Raw genomic sequence first — 19,885 nt, forward strand, 5'->3', positions numbered from 1 at the left:
TAGGCCATAGCCAAATCCTTTGCTACTTTCTAAGTCTATTTCCTATATGACATCTGGTTCTATTTGTTAAACTGAGCACTAAACCAGGCTATCTTTTGTTGATGAATGCCTCCTGCACCCTTGTGGCAGAAGAGTGCAATGAGGATTCATCTGATTGAAGGTTGCTAGCACAGGGCTCAGTTTTGAGCTTTTTTATTAGCTAAATAGTTTAATCCAGTTTGCTCACTGTTGTAACACAGCTCCACAGTTTTAGGCAACCAGCAACTGCTCCGCTGTATTCATCTGCGCATTTCAATTAGTCTATTGCATTCTGTTAACCATAAGTACAATTTTATACTGTATTTTGCATTTTTAAACTACATTATTGCTATATTGTTGATTTTTTAAAAACTGCTCTTGCTGATTTGTTGCACTTCTTGCCTGATGTAGCATAGACTACATTCAGACCTGCTGAATCCAGTTCTGTTTGTTAAACACTAAACCAGGCTACTTTTGTTGGAGAGGGCCCCCCTGCACCCTTTTGGCTGGAGAGTGCAGTTAGAATTCATTTGGTTGAAGGTTGCTGGCTCAGGGCTCAGTTCTGAGCTTTTTTATTGGCTAAATTGTTTAATTCAGTTTGCTCACTGTTGGTACATAAGCCCTACTTTTTCAGCTCCACAGTGTTAGGTGACTAGCTACCACTCTGCTGTACTCATCTGTTTATGTGTAGCACACTTCCATGCACCGTCATAAACTACCGTGCTGTGGAGTAACCATTGGTGGCTACAGACACAAAAACTTCAGTAGATACATTTTCTGTTAGTAGCTGACCATAATCCAGCCGCAAAGTCCTTAAATTGCTCTTAGCTGCTCAGAGAGCCCCTCAGCTCTACTTTTTCCCCTTAAACAGTCCTAACACCACCAAATCTACAATAGTTCAATACCATTTAGAGAACCCCCCAGTATAGACCCTTTATAGAGCACCCCATTGGTATAGACCCCGTTTAGAGCACCCAGTTATACCACATGCCTCAATTTTCTCTCCCACTGTGAAAACAGGATTTAACCTAGCATTATGGATGGTCAATTTCCCTCCATTTCTCCTACTAGCCTTTTTTGACATGGGTATCCTAAGCCAGTTCAGCAATTGCATCATGTACACTGACAACCCTCTACTCCTAAAGCATTCAAGCTCAATTTGTGAGAGAAGCATATACACTAAGAATCTGGAGTCCTTGCTCTCTCATGCTCAGAACAGTAACACCAAACAGGTTGTCAGCTCACATACTACACCTCATATGCAAACCATGCACTGAACACATAAACCATAATACTCAGAGGTACTCACCAGAAACCTACCTAAAGAAGAGACCTTCCAAACACAAACACGCTACACCTAGTACAGCATCTACAGCACTCAATGCACATAAAAACACAAGCGCCAGTATCTCACCAAATACACCCCTAAGGCAAAGCACATCTAAACCAAATATTTAAGTCATAGGTGACTCCATTGTGAGAAACACAAATGTCCCACTCACCAGGCTGGACAAGGAGAAGGTTACAGTCAGCGGTCTGTTGGGTGCCAGGATCCATCAGATCACACATGCAGTCAAGTGTACCAACAACAAGTAAGTTAATGTTATTGTGAATTACTTGAGACGTACCTCACTGGACTATATGAAAAGAGACAAGATTGACCTCTATGAATATGTCTCCCAGGCAGGTATGCCCCTAGCCTTGAGCAGCATTTTACCCTTACCTAGGATGATGCCACAACATAAACAAAAAATGATTGACTTCAACAATTGGCTTAGTTTCTGGTGTCCTGGGATGGCATGGTTGATAGACCACGCTGCTTTGCCAGAGATGGTCTTCACCTGTCACCTTTAGGCCTCTCCCATAGTGCCTTTTTAGGCAAGGTCTCAAGAACAAAATTTCTGACATGAAAATATGACTCAAAAATAAATTAAAGGTTATGTTGCTAACCTCTAGGAGTTTAATCAGAAACTGAACTCTCTGGAAGTTCTACTCTCCTTGGAGAATGTTGACATCTGTGCAGTCACAGAAACTTGGTTCAGGGCCGCAGAGAGTACCCCAGCCTTGCAAGGCTACAAAGCCTTCCACACTTTCAGACTGCAAAATGAACATGCGTGAACCAAAGGAGGATGAGTATATATATCTTCATCAAAGATAAATACACCTCTAGACTGGTTAGACAGAAAAACTCCATGGAATTACTCCAAGTTCAACTAACTATGGGTAAGATCCCCCCTTCAAGTCATCATTAGCTATAGGCCCCTGCAATGAACCAGATACCCACGCTGTTTATTTGGAACTACTTGAGTCAATCAGATTACAACCAAACACTCTAGTCATGGGCAATTTTAACTATCTCTCCATTGACTAGGAGACTTATATGAGTACCAACATGCTCGCAGAAAGGTCCCTGGACTTTGTTAACAATAATGCCCTGGAACAAATAGTATGCAACACCACAAGGGCTCAAACATTCTCAACTTTGTCCTCACCAACATGGGTGAACATTGCACCACCATAAGTATAGGACTGGTTAAATCTGGTCACAAATCAGTAACATTTGAAGTAGCTATAACACCTGAACCCCTCTTAAGTGAAATCAGGCTAAAATATTTTTACAAAACTAATTATACCCTCCTAAGGAATGGCATAAATAATTTCCAAGCTCCTGTTCCCACAGATGACATTGACAAGTACACTAAGGTATACACAAGTGCCCTGTACAAACACTTATACAAATGTATTGACACAGCTGTAGCCGATAGGATCAGAACAAGATCCTCAAGACAAGCCTCCCTGTTGGACATCTAGCATTAATAAGTTATACAACAAGAGGAAGAAGTTGCTGTCTAAGGATAAAAAAGAGAGGTCTTAGCACTGGAAGAACACCCTCCTCTGCTTGAACAAACAAATAAGACAGCTTATAAAATCCTCTAAGGGCAACTTTGAAAAAAAAAAAATAGCAACCATAGCTAAGGATAACCATATAACATTCTTCTGCTATATCCACAACCTTAAAGGTAGGACCTAAATGTGTACTGAACTAGCTGTGGATGGCATTACACACACTGATCCTGCAAAAATAGCTAACCTATTAACTGACAGGTTTGGTTAAAATTTCACCCTCCCACCGTCCTCTCCAAACATTCCACAAAGCATTCTTGCTACACCTCCCCATCTTTCATCTCCAAAGAACAAGCCATTAATGCTCTCTCCAAGGTCAAAAACACAGCCTCTGCGGGACTGGATAGCATCCCAGCTCACATTTCAATGGTCTAAAACACGAGTTAGCAGTGTCATTAGGTACTCTCTTCAACCACAGCCTGAGTACTGGTTTTGTCCCTGTTGAATGGAGAACAGCAACCATCATCCCCTTCATAAAGGGGGTACAGCAACAGACCCTGGGAATTACAGACCCATAAGCTTAACCAGCCTTATCTGTAAGGACATGGAACGAGTCATCATGGACCTTATAAATAAGGATATAGGTGATCTCCAAACCCTTGATGCGACATAGTTTGGTTTTGTCAAAGGCAAGTCATGCCTGTTAAACCTGGTGGACTTCAACGAAAACATCACCAGAGGCATAGACAAAGGCAAATCAGTGCATGCAGCCTACCTTGACTTAGCCAACGCCTTCAACACAATCCCACTTTTGGGCATCGTTAATAAACTGTCCCAGTTAAATATCAACCCTTATGTCATCAGATGGGCTGGTAACTGGCTCATCAACAGATCACACTCAGTCAAAGTTGAGGACTATACCTCAACCAGCAGACCTGTCACCAGTGGAGTTCCAGAGGGGTCAGTGCTGGGCCCGCTATTGTTTGGAATATACTTCTCAGAAGTTCAGGCCAAAACAGAGGGACTGTGGCTGACCAAGTTTGCTGACAATTGCAAATTAGATGCAATTGTTGAACCCTCAAATGATGTGAATATACTTCAAGAGGCACTTTCACAAACCATTGATTGGTGCCAAAGCCATGGACTCAAACTTGATGCAAAAAATGCATTATCATCCCTTTCAGTAAAAACAATATCCTTGCAGACTATCATATAATAATAATACCCTAAGTAACAACTCAGTAGTGAGAGACTTGGGAATGCAAGTTGACTGTAGCCTATACTTTGACCACCATGTGTCTACCAAGGTAAGTAAGGCATTCTACATTGCACACCTCATTAGCAAAGGCATTGCCTCAAGAGCAAAAGAGGTCATAACAACCCCTGTACTCGACCCTCATCAGGCCAGTAATTGAGTACTGTGCTCCCTTTGGTATGTACATTACCAGGCACCTGCAGCAACTTGAAAGACCTTGGAGATTTCTAACCATGAAAATTCAGGGTCTCCAGCACATGTCATACATTGACAGATTGAAGTCACTGTCACTGTACTCAGCATACAGACTACTTAGAGGAGACTTGTGCCTGGCCTACAGAGCTATCTTGGATCCAAACCTAATGGAAATGCTGCACATCTGCAAGTCAAATGGGACAAGGGCCACCTGCTCCAGGGATGTTAACCTGGCCTGCGACATAAATAGGACCTGCTAGAGAGAAAGACATGTTTCTCAGGGGTTGCCACTCCTCTGGAATAGGCTACCAGTTCACATCAAACAAAGACCCTCTATGACCTTGTTTAAACATAGCCTGGATGACTGGCTGGGAAACTGTAAATTCTACCTGAACTAGTGACTTTTGTGTAAGAACAACATATGGATATTATTGCAGTAACAGAAGCATGATACATAGTGGTCTAAATTTACTGGGGTTATGCCATCTCTAAGATTTATAAGGTACAACAGAAGGCAATACAGCCATCTATATAAGGAAAGTGATTACAGCACAGAAAAGGATGGTAAACATGGAGGAGAGGAGGTACTGTGTCTCCCCCTGTAGACTGAACATGGAAGTACAGTTTGAGGAGTAGTTATATAATAATCCCATCCTACTGAGAAGGAGAAAGGACCATCTGAAAGTTAGACTAAAGGATTAAAGTGTTAATAAGCTGCTTCCTTTCTTGCAGTTTTTACTGACTGGTTTGTCAGTGTGACCATTTTACTCATTCTTTATCTGTTTTGGACTTGGTATTTTGAAATGGAGAGAGGGTGGGGAGGGGAACTGTACCTCATATCTAGAAGTAAGCAGTCATTCTGGAAAGGTGATAATCAAATGGTATGCTTCAGTTTTATGTTAACTGCAAATTCCTGCCAATCCAGTGTTTTACAAAATGGTTCAGTTAACTGCAAAGCTGTGTCAACCCAAGTAATCTTTTACAAAATGGAACAGTGTCTCAAACAACAGAACAGTGTGCAAACATCATATGCTGCCATTATGCAAGCTACTAGTCTTTATGTAAAATAAACATGCAAAATGAAAATAAAATGAAAACACAAAACTGTGAGGAAGGCTAATAAGCTGCCTTTTCAGATTAAAGTGCTTTGGATCTGTATTGGAGCTGTAGCAAATAAAAGTGTGTGTAAGTCTTTCAGCTTTTCCTGGTTAGGGGTCGCCACAGTGGAACTCTGGTCCGCTAATGATTGGCAGTGGATTTTTTTTACAGTGCCAAGTTGCCAGCCCGATGCCTAACCTTCAAAGAAGGCACACCCATTCATGCATGCACCCACCTGCATGTCTTTAAAATCACTTGACCATGGGGAGGACATGCAGACTCCACACAGAAGGCACTCCAGCTGAGAATCGAACGGGAGAACCTCTTGCTGTGAGGCGACAATGTTAAATGCTACACCACCTTTGTACTTGGCTATAATAAATGTAGAAGAAGTTGCACTGTCATTTTCTTATTAGCAAAAATGTAATATGTAAAGAACATTTGTGTGTTTATGAATGTAAACCTTGTTTTTTGACTGTGTGCACAATTGCAGAGTCTGCTGCATGAAGACTCCGGCTAGGTCTGGTGCTGATGCTATATTTGTATGGGATGCTTTTTAGTCTCTCTCCCCATCAGAAGGCAGTGACTATAAAAACAGGAAGGGTATCTTCTAATTTCAAAAGCCACTGTAAATTCAGTTTAGTGACATTAATTCAAGAAATAGAAGGAGTATTCATTAATACAAAAAGAGTAGCAGTTACAGAAAGTAATATGACCAAGAGTTACAGCTTTGGCTGTTGAAGCATATTGTTGGGAAGGAGAGAGCAAGAAAATGTTACCGCCCATAAGGCCTCTGAAATTACATTTTGTTTGGAAAAGCCAGAAAGAATAAGTGACAGTATTTATTTTGGCAAAAAGTAGACAGATTTCAGTTAAAATGTTATGTTTTGACAATCTTCTATCAATTTTGAATATTTTATTTTCAATTTCTTGTGCACACTTCTACTGATTGCACATTTACATGCAAAGAAATGCTTTATATTTTCATAGGTAAGTACTAGGCTGGCTGCCCTTGATGGCTATTTTAAGGCTAGCCATTTCCCTTTTTTTGCATGAATTAACCGATCACATTTGGTCAGAGATTGGCCTTATCCATCCCATAGTAAATAATTATATATTACCCCAATGAGAATAACTGGGATCATACCATAGATATTTTGAGAGGGCCCTTGCATGGGATTAAGCATTTAGGAGCTGCCTCTCTCTTTAACTTATTTATTTCAACTAAACAATGTGATTATGCACTTCTAAATGCTTATTCTGATGGTTTATGTCTTGGTTAAATTTATACATTTTACCTGTACACTAAACTGTGAGGCATTTGCATTTTAATATTTAAAAGCCATCTTATTTTAAGGGTAAACTGATGACAATCCACCTTAAAACTTGAGAACTTGTTGGGAAAGATTTGAGACATTAATAGTTAAATATAATGAAAACCAATTCTGAAGTTAGTTTCTTAATGATTTGAAAAATGCCTACTGTTATATAAACATTTTTGAATCTTCCTTCCTCCTTTGTATGTATTTATTGTAAATATGTTAAAATTAATAAAAATTATTTGAAAAAAACTTGATAATGATGGAGTTGGTTCTATAGATTTACTGTTTACCCTCCCATTTTTGAAAGGTGTGTGTGTGTGTGTGTGTGTGTGTGTGTGTGTGTGTGTGTGTGTGTGTGTGTGTGTGTGTGTGTGCACGCGCGCGAGTGTGTGTGTATGTGTATATCCCTGCAAAATAATTCTGGTTATGTTTCAATTGCTGTTGGTGAAGTTGCATTGCAAAGCATTGGACATATTCTGAGGTGGCTGACATCCTGGCTAGCCAGTGTTTAGAAATCTGACCTGTAGCTGGGCAGTGTGGAGTTTATCTATGTGTGGCAAGATCTGGCTATTACCCAAGTAACAGTGCACACTTACCATATACCATTAGAGGCTGATTGCGCTTTGTACTTTTAATGGGTAGTAGTGATAGGAGTTAAACTCCATGCTGCTGGTTATATTGCTCATTCAAATATTGATAACAGCCCATAGCACAACAAACCATTATGATTTTCAAGTGATGTGTCTCCTAAAGGTAAAGGAAAGATATAATATTTAAAAAATGCAAGAAAACCCAGAAAGATAGGCATCAGTAACATTTAAGGTAGAAAGAAGCAGGAAGTGTAGCCAGAAACATAAATGCCTAAACTGAGGAATGATACTGATTCACTCTAAAAAGGATATTAAGCCATTTTGTGATCCACAATAAAGCAAAATAAGACAAAATGAGAGGACACTAAAACTCATGGATGGTAAAGTAAAACTCATAATTTAGGTGTCTGGGGGCCTGAAATGTATGATAAATTGCAAGGGTGTTATATAAATATGTTGATTCTATATTCACAAAGGAAAAGAGGGAACATTTCCACAAATCCAGACACTAGGGAGTTGAGGAGGTTTTCTCAGTCCTTTTACTTAAGAAAGGATCTCAAAATAATTCCAAAAACTAAAAATACAGAGACACTTTGGACTAGGGGGCAGACTTCACATTTCTTTTAGGAATAGTACATTCAGGCTCTGATGCAGAACAGGACATAATAGATTCATAGGTATATACTGGGCTGATGATCACCAGGGCCTTTATAAGCCAAGCCATGCAACTCATGTAGCATGGGCCTTTTTGGGGGGTTATGCTAGTTAGGAGGTTGTTAAAGGTTTAGTGGAGGGTACGTTTAAGGAATATTTACTGTTGGCGTCCATCTATCGGAGATATGGGGGCCAGACCAGTGGTGAACATTTAGATTTCCCATCAAGGCTACATTTGAATATGGTTAGTGATGGACTCTGCTTCACATGGACAGGGAACCTATTCAAGAGCATGAGGATCCTTTGAGACACTTATCTGTCTCTCTAGCATGTTCTATTTATGTTGCAAAGTTTAAATCCATTTCTCCAGTGTTTCTGGTGCTATTCATTTTACAGATGTGTCAAAAAAGCTTAATAAATATTATTTATTTATTTTTATTATAACTCTGCACCTAGGATGTTTTTCTTGTATTTCAGTTTGATTTTCACATCCAATAAGTCTTTTTGTGGCTTTTATTTTTTGATATCTCCAGGTAGCAAAGAACTAAATAACTTTCTCAAAAGAAGTGGAATGTAGAGTCCTTGTAAATTGTAAATCCTATTCTCTCCACTCTCCTGTCTCCATCTCCTGTTAGTTTTCTGTCACACGTTGTACCTCCTTTTCTCATACACATTCTCTTCTTCTGTCTATTATTTCCTTAAATTCTGTTGGATGTTGTACTTGTTGATCTGATGTTCTCTGGCTTTGATTTATGTGCACAAAATCTCATCTAGCAATAATAATATTTAGAATTATACCCTGTTGCTCTAATATATATCCTACATCTGTATTTTTTGTGTCACTGAAAATGGTTTATATATTTGCATTCTATAGAAACAAATACATGAAATTTATTAAGGTCTTTTGACACTAAAAGGTCTTCATCCAAATAAACTCCCCAGAAAAATGCCCAGCTCTAAAAGGAATACTACAACCTATACCACTAATCAAGTTCTACAATCTGACAACAAAGTTTTTCCATCCATCACAAAATCAAATAACAGAGCAGGAAGCTCATTATACTCTAACCAGGTAGCAAAGTCTGGAACTAACCCCCCTTGAAATAAGACAGGTAGACACACTGCATGGCTTGAAAACATTGCTAAAGAAACACCTGTTAAGTAACTGGTTGTGCTCATGTTACACTCCTTTTACTTTTTGTACCGCAAGTAACTTTATATCTCTATCACTAAGAAATCTCACTGCATATTCTCCCACAACTGTCATTTACACTATTCTTCTACAGACTGCCTCTCCACCCTCTACCTACTTTCTCTCCTACAAAACCTCCATTTCCCAGATAAATACCACTACCTCTATTTTCTTTCATACAGATCTGTACAACCTCAGTTTACCCAATGTTTTATATAAGTACTTATCCTCTTACATTCTATTTCCTGCTAAATCCCTTGCTCCCTTTGTTACCCTTCTCTGTACTTCCAGCAGTTAAGCATGTTACATAATACTACCACTGTCTATCTGTGTAATTTCTCTGTAACCAACTATCTCATGAAAAAATGTATTTCCTTAAATTCATAGGCTATTGTGTGCAATATAATGTCTTCGTATTCATATAATTGTGTTTTCATATAAACTCAATGTATTTTACAAAATGTCATTGTTCTTTTTGCCTTCAAATGTACTTGCCTAATATGTGGAGCTTTTCTCCCTGAACCTCCGCTGAAAATGGGATAAACCCTGGTCATAACTTCCCAGTAAACAAAGAGAAATAAATAATAAATAAATACATTTATGAACTAGGGTGCTTTTCCATTAACCTCCTACCACATCGCGCTACTCTGTTTTATACCCTAAGTTAGCATCCACGCCTCTGTACCTTTTCAGCCTGTGCTTAGTTTGTCACACACCAAGTTCTTTCTCTTCTTCCACCTCCTCCTGACTTCCTTATAAATGCAGAAGCTTGCTGTCTGTTCTGCATAACCAGTACAGCCCTAAAATATTTATTTTACCAAGCACTGTTACTAAACTGTCAGTTCAATGAACGTGCATACATACATTAACACCGGAAAAGTAGAAGCAAGTCAGTTTTTATTCATTTTCTGCTCCTTTTAATCACAGTTGCTTTAAACACATCTGCAATAACGGAGACCTATTCGATGTACAAACCTGTTTTCTCAAGTTTGCCCAGTGCCCAGTTATCACTTCAATGGTGACAATCATACACAGCCAATCAACTGTCCCTACATTTGCTTCACAGAGCCAGTGACGGGCATCAACTGTCTCCAAGTTTCCTTCAAAGGAACGGTATATTCCAATGCCGTTGTTAAAATGGTACATACCAAAATAAATGACGCCTGTTCTGTCTTCATTACAGCAGTGAAGGAAAAGCATAGAAACGTCTCACATCCTACTCGACCTGTACTTAAGTGTTGTCTGACAAAATGTGACATATATGGGTCGCACTTAACTACCACCCTGTTTATATACCCTGCTATGTGGCCATGTTACTACCTACATTATACTGGTCACAACAGTTGCTGCTTATGTTAGAGCGCACCAACTCCGCAACATGGGTCTTTTTGGAATCCAAAAGAGAGGAACTGCTTCATGAAATATAATAATCATTAACACCACAACCTTTACCAGTTACATTTAGGGTGATGTACTATCACGGGACCGTCCATTACTTATAGCTACATCCACCGACACAGCAGCGCAAACTGGTAGGGGTTTAACGGAAAAGTACCTGTACTAGAACACCAAGTTTACTGTTGATTCAATGTTAAATTTGTCTGTACTAAAATCAAAGAAAGCATTTCAGGCTATTTAAAATACCATACAAAATATGTGAAGCATCTTAGTTTTTATAGTCCTACACAGTGGTGATAAATTAATAGTAAATGTACAGTATAAGACCTTACAGTGGTGCAGGAGTTAGTATTGCTGCACTACAGTGTGTCTTTCTCCAGTTTGGTTCTCAGGAGGGGGACCTTCTATGTGAAGCCTGCATGCTTCTTCTGGCTTTTAGCCACCTGCACTGGCTTCATCCCATATATGAAAGGCAAGCCACAGTTGAACTAACAGTATGTCAGATTGCTTGTACACAAATGGTATGTGTATGTGTGTGTGTTTGAGTCTGTGTCTGTGTTCAGCAATAGACTGGCATTCTGTTCAGAATTAGTTTCTCTGCTTTGCACCTGTTGAGTGCATGGTTAGGCTCTGGCTCCCTTCTGGTCCTGACTTGGATTAAGTGTGTCATGAAAGAATAAATCATTGAATGTTCAAGATATGCACAGCACTTTCTTTATAAAAGGTATGCCATTGCATCATTCTTGAGTTCTCCACCTTATAATAAAGTGTGAAAATGGGTAAAATAAGATACAAAACTAGTTGTTGAAGACACCAAGCCCTTAATTTGTCAAAAGTGTAATTAAAAAAATAATAATTTGTGATTTGATTATCAGTATTATGAGATAGTACTATAATCATTTGGTGATCAAGATATACACTATTTACTTGGTCACATTATAAGACAACTGGATACAAAGATCAGATTCTACAAATCAAGCTTGGTTTTCATGGCTTTGTTTTCAACAAGAGTTGCCCTGTTAATGAATGGAATAAATAAATAACTGATGTGATTGTTATGCATTAACAAAAAATTTGCAAGGATGACCCAGGAGCAATGTGTAATTAAATAATCTATTCAGAGTCACACAGTTTGGAAGTGGAGGATGAGGAATCAAACCAAGGTCTGCTGGATACAGTCTTAACCTTATGTGCTATAGTACAAAATAATTCACACACAGCCAGGGACTCTTGTTTGCAGTTCTCGGACAGTAACAGTATAAAGCACATTTGAAACTATTATGTTTGGAGACTGTTGGCTCAAGTGTCACTACAGCCAATTACACGTTAACTGTTTTCAAGCAATCATCCAATTTACCCTCATGGTGTGATTTGGTCTAACTGAATGCAGCAGTAGGTGAAGCAAAATCCTCTTGAAATGAGTTGCTGCATGTGAGGTGGGTGACCTACAGTTAAGAAATAGTAACACAATTCTTCAACCTTTTGCAGAGATTCATTTGTGGGATGGGCAAGGGGAATGCCATACACATCTGACATAATGCAGCTCAGCTGTCTACTAATTCATACTGTTTTTATAATCTTCGAAGATTACCACTACCACATAGACTTCCACTGATGTTGAAAGGTGTTTTGAGTTACTTGACACCTGAAAACCACAGAATCAGTGTGAACAAAAATAAATAAATAAATACATACATAGAATTTATCTTTATACACAAGGTCTGCCCACCATTTTCAGAGAAAATAATATATAACTTAAATGTTCCGGGGCCTGGCTTTATAGTACCTGACAATGACATTTTATATAGGTATGAAATGCCTTTATTGAAAATGCACTTTTGTAATATCCAGTAAAAAAACTAATCAGAAGGTGTTATTTAGTTTTAAGTTTAGGCATTTCTCTGATCTGAACAATCTGTGTACATATTCAGCATTTGATTTGCTCTTTCTTTGTCTTATAAATACTCTACAAGCTGTCAGTTAAACACAGTGAAGAAATTCAGCCAAAAGTTGTTTTACCAAGCCTTTTTCTGTCTGAAAGTCTTTCTTTTGAAGGATTGCTGAAAAATAGTAATTGCAGCATTGTGTAAAAGACAGACAGAAGTCATACCTAGTTAAATATTACTATGCATCCAGTTTCCCTGTGTATTGCTTTTATAGTCTATGACCAACCTGCTCTATGAACCCAGATGTTATCAGTAATGTCAAAGTCTATACACTGGTACACATACCGCTCTACAAAAACTGTTGTCAAATGGATTGAGAGCTTGCTATTTCATTATAATTAAGCTCAAATACATTTCAAGTTAATCATCTGAAACAAACAAACAAACAAACAACAACAAAAAACAAGTAAAATCAACTTTCATGTTATTAAAAAAAAATACAGTAATATGTTACTGCCGTAGGTTCCACCCAGAAGAAGCCAGTCCCATAAGCTCTTATCTGCTTCTGCTCTAAGCAAAACAAGTAAATTATTGAAGATAGAAACACTGCACATTGTTCTCTGTCTCTCCGTTGCCATTTAGAGGAATCAAGGGTTTCATACGACTGTTTATATAGGATTTTGAAACCTCTGTGAGACTGATAAAGCATTTACTGAGTTAAACGGTATGAGTGCTGCTTTGGAACTAACGGGATTCCTGCTGAGCTTGGCAGGATGGTTTATTACTGGAGCTTGCATTTCAAATGATTACTGGAAGGTGTCTACCACTAAAGGGTCTGTCATCACAACATCTCGAATCTATGAAAGCATATGGAAAAGCTGTGCCACGGACAGCACAGGCCTAACAAACTGCAAGAACTTCGAGTCGATGTTGGCTTTATCTGGTATGTATCACTACGTCAATGTCTAGGGTGAAACATGTGGACAAGAGTCTGATTAACTGGAAGAAATTCAGTCCTCTGCCTAGAGGTTAGATATAATATGCTTGAGGTCCATCTTCTTTACATTAGTTACCCATCATTTAGATTGCTCAGTGTTTCTACGGCATATTTTAATTAACTGCTCTGTATTTCTCTTCATAGCAATTGTTAATTTACATTAAATAATTAGCTAAACATTTTGGGAAGCGTGTTGCAAAATACTTCAGTTGTTTACAAGGTTAGCAGTACCTGTTTTGGAAATCAAATCCAGTTCATATCAGTTATATTTTCTCTACTAAAGCTTTCCGATCCTTAGAATGATGCACACTTTAAGATGCCCATCTCCCTAAGGACTTTATTTCATGAGACTTCACTGCTGAACTGTACAAAGGCAGCCTGTCTGTGTGATTTCAAGTGATGGGGAAACATACTCTCTGTTTATATCTACCAGGGCTGGGTAATGTTTGTAATTCTTATGCGCTCAGTCACACAAATAGAAACAGTAATTCTTTAAAGAAGAGCAGCCAATCGGATGTTTTGGGGAAGGCCTGACTTTGCACTGTGCAACCATTTTGTTTTAGCGTTCATACAGTGAAGTGACAAAAGGAAGCAGATGTCATAACTGTGGAGCACGCAACTAATTATTTTTTTAAATATTTTTCATAAGCATTTCTGAACATTATTTTTGGCTGTGTGTGTTACAAAACCACCAAAAGGTTGTTCTTTGTTGTTGTAGGCTAAGCATGCTGGGTTGGAATATAATATATTCATGTTAAGAAAACACTATATCCTGGGACAGCAGCATTCCTAGATATTATTTTACCAAGGTAGTATTGCTCTTGATACAACAAAAGTTAAAGACGTGAGCTGCTAATTAGCTTAATCTTGTAGTCCTGGGTATGAATCTCTCAGTCTCTACTTGCAAGCTGTCTGACTCTGAAGACGTTACTTAAGCAAACAGTGCTCCTGTGTCATCCCTGAAAAAAGGAGCTTGTGTCTCATGGGGTTACCTGGTTAACAAAGGAATAAAATAAATAAAATTAAAATGTAACATAATGAGGTTTATTGAACATAAAGTGTCTCGCACTATTGGGAATGATCCAGTGAGGTTTCACAGTGACATTTTTTGAATCACTACAACATGAATTATTCTGTGACTTCCATTTTTATTTATTCATTTATTTATTTAGCATTTGTTTACCAGAGATGTCCAGCTGGGATGACAATCCATTTTCCTTTTCAGGGGATGCGTGGGAAGAAAAGCTCCTTAGTACAATATTAAGAATACAAAAAAGCACAAAAAATACATACATGTTATTTCTGTACAATCAGGTACATGAAAACATTCAGATTCATACATTCCATAGATACATGATTTTAGATATTCAGATTAATGCATTTCATACAGTGAAGCTACTTGAACTTTATACATATAGTTTAAAGACAGCAATACATACATGTATACATATGCTCAAAGATAGTGATATATACATGCATACATATGCTCAAAGATAGTGATACATACATGCATACATGTGCTCAAAGGTAGTGATACATGCATGCATACATGTGCTCAAAGACAGTGATACATACATGCATACATGTGCTCAATCAGCAAGTGTCATGAGTTTAGATATTAATAGTGTAAATGGCACAACAGTTGTAAACATCAATGTAAATTAATTAAGTCTATGTCAACTATAACATTATCTAGCATCCATCTGCCTGTTTAGCATTGAAAGACATTCTATACAGCTATGTTCCCAATCAGTCATTGTGATCCAGTGGCCAAAAACTCCTGTCTGTCTATAAACCTAGCAAATCTGTTGGGCATTGTCTATATTAGTACAAGGTTGCTAAGGCCTAGAACTCCTTACCTGTATCCATCAGATCTATACCCCCCTGTCCATCTTTCAAAACCACTCTGAAAGACTTCCTAGCTAAAACCTGGCTCTGTTCTTGCTCAAAAATAGGATAACCTATATCCCTAAATGTGAACAAGTACATTTTCATTCCTTACACATCCTTACTCTCCCTTCTTCACTTACTTCCTTACTGCTATCTAATTCTCTTCTCCGACTTTCTCTCTAAATATATCATAAGCCTGTTTTTCCCTCACTTAACTAGTGCAGTGTACATAGATTTTATGTCATACATAATAAGAGCAGAAAATTTGAGTATGAAGGATCAGTTATTCAGGATTGCTTGAAGAGGCTGATCATTGGATTGATTAAGGAAGGAAAAGAAGTGGTCATGTTGCCAATGAAAGTTAGAAAGGGCTTGGTGAAGCGAAGGGGATAGGAATAAAGAGAGCACTTGTAGGGTAACGAAGAGGTTGTGAAAAGGCAATATTAGTTAGAGCATGTGTTAAGGATGTTAAGAGAACAGGGTTAAATATGGAGAGGAAGGAAGGAGGTATAATGCACAAGTAAGGTGGGATAGCGACAGAAAGAGGAGTTAGAGAGGTGAGGGATGTAGAAAATCACTTTACAGTATTTTCTGAATGAATTTAAACTTCACACCAAATCAAGGACAGAATCTCATGCTCCATGAATCTGTCTCAAACCAGCATGTGAACCTGACTCATTTCATCACTTCAGCTGCCATAGTTAACTTTATGCCATCAAAAATATGAGATGATTAGTTTTAAGTCAGCAGAACCCATGCAGCCTAAAAAGTTCTATGAAGGCAAAGACCATGTGCAAAATGTTCAGAGAGAACTTCCTGAGTATAAAGCTTGAGACGCTTGATATTTCACATATGATCTTTTTATTCATGACCCCTGTAAGGAGAACCTAGAATTTTTTGAAGCAAAGCTTACAGTGTTCATATCACCATCACTACTTGGTGGCAATCAAGAGTCAGTTTGGCCTGGAACTAGAACACTGGAAGAGGAAGTAAAACACACAAGAAAACTGCATTGTATTCTCCACCTCAATATTCACAAATGGTAAGAACCACAGGAAAGCATTGATGGTAGCCTGGGTAGAGATGGGGCAAACCGGATGATGCAAAATACCTCTCAACTATCCAGATTTTCACAGAATATCCATATTTTTGTATTAGAGGAGCATTCTAGAAAGCATTTGACAGGCAGACTGACATAATGTCTGAATATTGTCTTGCAGTGGGGCAATAATATGGTTTCATGCAGTGGAATGCCAGAAAATCCTACTGCAGCCATTTCCTGAAGCACTGCTGAGCAGGGAAGAGGGAGTCCAATGTGTTCTGGATTGAAGCAAGTCCTTTGGCACTGATCCTTGTATGTGATCAGTAGGGAAACTGATTGGTTTAGGATTTTGGACCAAAACCATGAAATTACAAGGGAACTGGCTGATTTTCCAGCAGCAGAGGGTGGTGGTCAGACGACACTACAGAACAAAATGGCACCATAGAGGCTGATATAAGGGATGGTTGTGTTTAATGTTGTCCTGTGATATGTCACATAGAGATTGTCCAACAAGAAGAATGTGTTCATTGACAGCACAGTAGTGGTGATGCTCACCATATTCACTGACAGTGCTGATGTGTTGGCGATCACCTTGTTTACTAACAATAGTGATATTGCAGCAATCACAATGTTCAGTGACAACAGTGTCATCATGGTGGTGAGATTGTTCCCTGACAGCCCCAACATCATGGGGATGAACATGTTCATAGACAACACTGATGTAGTACTGATCAGGGTGTTTACTGACAACACCAGGGCAGCAATGACCAATGTATCTACTAACAACAATAGCATGGAGATAATCAGTGTTCACCAACATTGTGGTGATCAGTATGTAGACTGAAAACACTGGCATGAAATGATTAGTGCATTTGTTGGCAATGTTAGCATGGCAATTCTAAACATTTTCACTAACATCATTAACATGGTGGTGGCCACTATGTTCAATAACAACACTGACATCATAATGATCTGCATGTTCACTGAAAACACTAACATAGTCATAAACAGTGTGTTCAGTGACAGCACTGAGATTGTAGTGATCAACATATTCACCGATAGCAGTTACACAGTGGTGATCCACATGCTCACTGACAACACTGGTACAATACTGATTAGTGCACTCACTGACAATGATGGCATGGCAATAGTCAACATGATCAATAATAACATTAATATGATGGTGATCAACTTGTTCACTGACATCATGGTGATCAGCATGCTCATTGAAAACATTAACATAGTGACGATCAGTGTGATCACTGGCAATATTGAAATGGTGATTAGCAAAGCCACTAACAACTCTTACATAGTGGTGATCAGTGTTCACTGACAACACTGCCATGGCAATGATCAAAATGTTCACTAACGTTAACATGGTCGTGCTGATCAATTTGTTCACTAACAACTGTGATATGGCAGTGACCCCTATGTTCACTTCAAACACTTAAGTTTGGCTTGCTGGTTGAGCAAGCACGTTACAACTAGTGCTTGTACATTGTTGTACACTTTATTTAGAGGGTGATGCAAGCATAATGTGCTAGCAAGTTGGGAGTAGTGCTCAATGGGATGCTGGAGCAAACAGATCTGATCATTATAATTACTTTGATGCTGAATTATATAGTACATTATGAGAAGGTAATAATAGAAGCTGATGGGATGCTAAAGAGTCTGCTTAAACATTGAGTTAAAATGAGGCACTGACATTACTTCCCAGTTGTACAAGGAACAAATAAGGCAACAGCTGGAACACTCTGCCCATTTAGGGAGGTCTTGCAGAACAAGGAACAGCAGGCTAGCAAGGACTGCAGAACCAAGAGCTACTAAAATGACACAGAGGTTGTGTGTTAGCAAGAAATAGAGCTGCAAGTCCATACAGGTTACAAAAGTGAAAAAGTAGGATATAATATGACTTCACATATTTCTACAGCATCTTTTCCTTGTTACTGTGTTCTGATGAAGTTCTTCGCATCATTAAAGGATGAAAGCGTTTAATACTAGTTCCAGTTCCATCTGGTGTGTATTTCTTTATTTTTGCCACAGTGAGTTCATTTTAATTTATTTAGTTTTCTTGGAGCTTTTCCATTGTATTATTGTATGTACTATTATATTATATATTATTTATTTATTTTATATTTGTTTACCGGGAAAGCCAACTAGTATGAATACCCATTTTCAGCAGAGACCTGTGGAGAAAAGCTCCACATTTAACAAAAACAATACATCAAATACATAAATTATAATCTCTCTCTCGCTCTCTCTCTCTCTCTCTCTCTCTATATATATATATATATATATATATATACAACGCATAAAATGCATACTTTGTTGTTACAATGTAAGAATAGAGAGCAAAATATACAATGTAAGCAGTGAACCAGGCTGTCATAGCAACTGAAAATAGTGCTTAAGGTGATTAATAGCAAGCAAGTAAAGTACACATGAACATGGAAGAGCTATGATTTGAAAGTAGTTAGGAGAGAAGACTCAGCATGAGCAGGCAATCGTATATCAACTTAGCCTGGACTAGAACAGGAGCAAAGCCAAGAAGCATTAAGAAAGCTTTTGAGAGCACGTTTAAACTCGATGGTATTGATTGTGGTTGTAATGGTATGAGGAAGTGAGTTCCATTTTTTTGGCTACTTGGTGGGAGAATAGGGAGTCACCTGCCTTGTTGATGGATTTGGACACCTGGAGTAGTGACACATTTGTTTATTTATTTATTTATTTAAGTTTAGGATGAAGAAGAATGCGTCATGAGTAGCAATTTCAACATTGACTTAAGAAATGCCATCTTATTTACAGGGGAGTAGAGCTTGAACTACATTGCTAGAGAGGATGATCTTAGAATTTCTCAAGTGGGTCATGAACAGATAGCAGGAGGAGTAGGGCAGAAAAAGGTGAGGGACATCTGCATACAGACTAATTGCAACACACAGGTATGTCTGTGAGGTCATACTGCAAATCTGTCAGAGTTTGTGAGTTTTGCTGTACTTTACATCTACATATTGTGCAACCTGTGATTTAGAAATTGCACTCTAAGCATTATTCACAGGCTACCATTTTGTTCTTCATGAATGTGACACCATTTTCAGCAGATATTCAATGGCAACTTCTACTAGTGCACACTGGAGAACACATCTATAGTTTGTCTTTCGGCTTTTTCCCTTTAAGGGGTCGCCACAGCGGAAAAATGTAAAAAAACAAGGTTATCTTCTATCTCCTTCATGACCATTTTAGAGATCATCTACTGGGCCCCTTTGAGGGGGCATTTAAAAAGATAGTGATGGATAGAATGACCTAGCTTAGTATTTATCCTCAGAGATAGACATGACCAGCAATGCAGGCATTGTTTTGATGACATGTGGGACCATAACTTGATGATATCCTTGCATGTTTAGTGGAGATTAGGCAGCTATAGCCAGAATGGCGTAGAAGTGGATAGTATTGTTTTATTTTTTATATTTTTTTATTTTTCTCCTTTGTCTTATTTTGTATTTGTGA

The 19,885-nt window shown here is 38.4% G+C and overlaps 1 protein-coding gene across 2 annotated transcripts in view; it reads left to right on the top strand.

Annotated features, from left to right (window-relative positions):
* LOC122801073 (claudin-15-like) overlaps positions 1-19,885 on the top strand; it is a 405,386-nt gene that overhangs the window by 70,155 nt on the left and 315,346 nt on the right. The window contains exon 1 of one of the 2 annotated variants that reach the window (XM_044070577.1): positions 12,918-13,395. The exons of the other annotated variant lie outside the window; for it this stretch is intronic. Within the exon in view, the coding sequence (XP_043926512.1) occupies positions 13,179-13,395 (217 nt within the window). The 5' untranslated portion in view covers positions 12,918-13,178. Of the gene's footprint in view, positions 1-12,917; positions 13,396-19,885 lie in introns of those variants that run through there. 2 annotated transcript variants of the gene reach the window in all.

Source organism: Protopterus annectens, chromosome 4.part1 (assembly GCF_019279795.1).
Source record: "Protopterus annectens isolate FY-2018-M chromosome 4.part1, PAN1.0, whole genome shotgun sequence".
Classification (NCBI taxonomy): Eukaryota; Metazoa; Chordata; order Ceratodontiformes; family Protopteridae; genus Protopterus; species Protopterus annectens.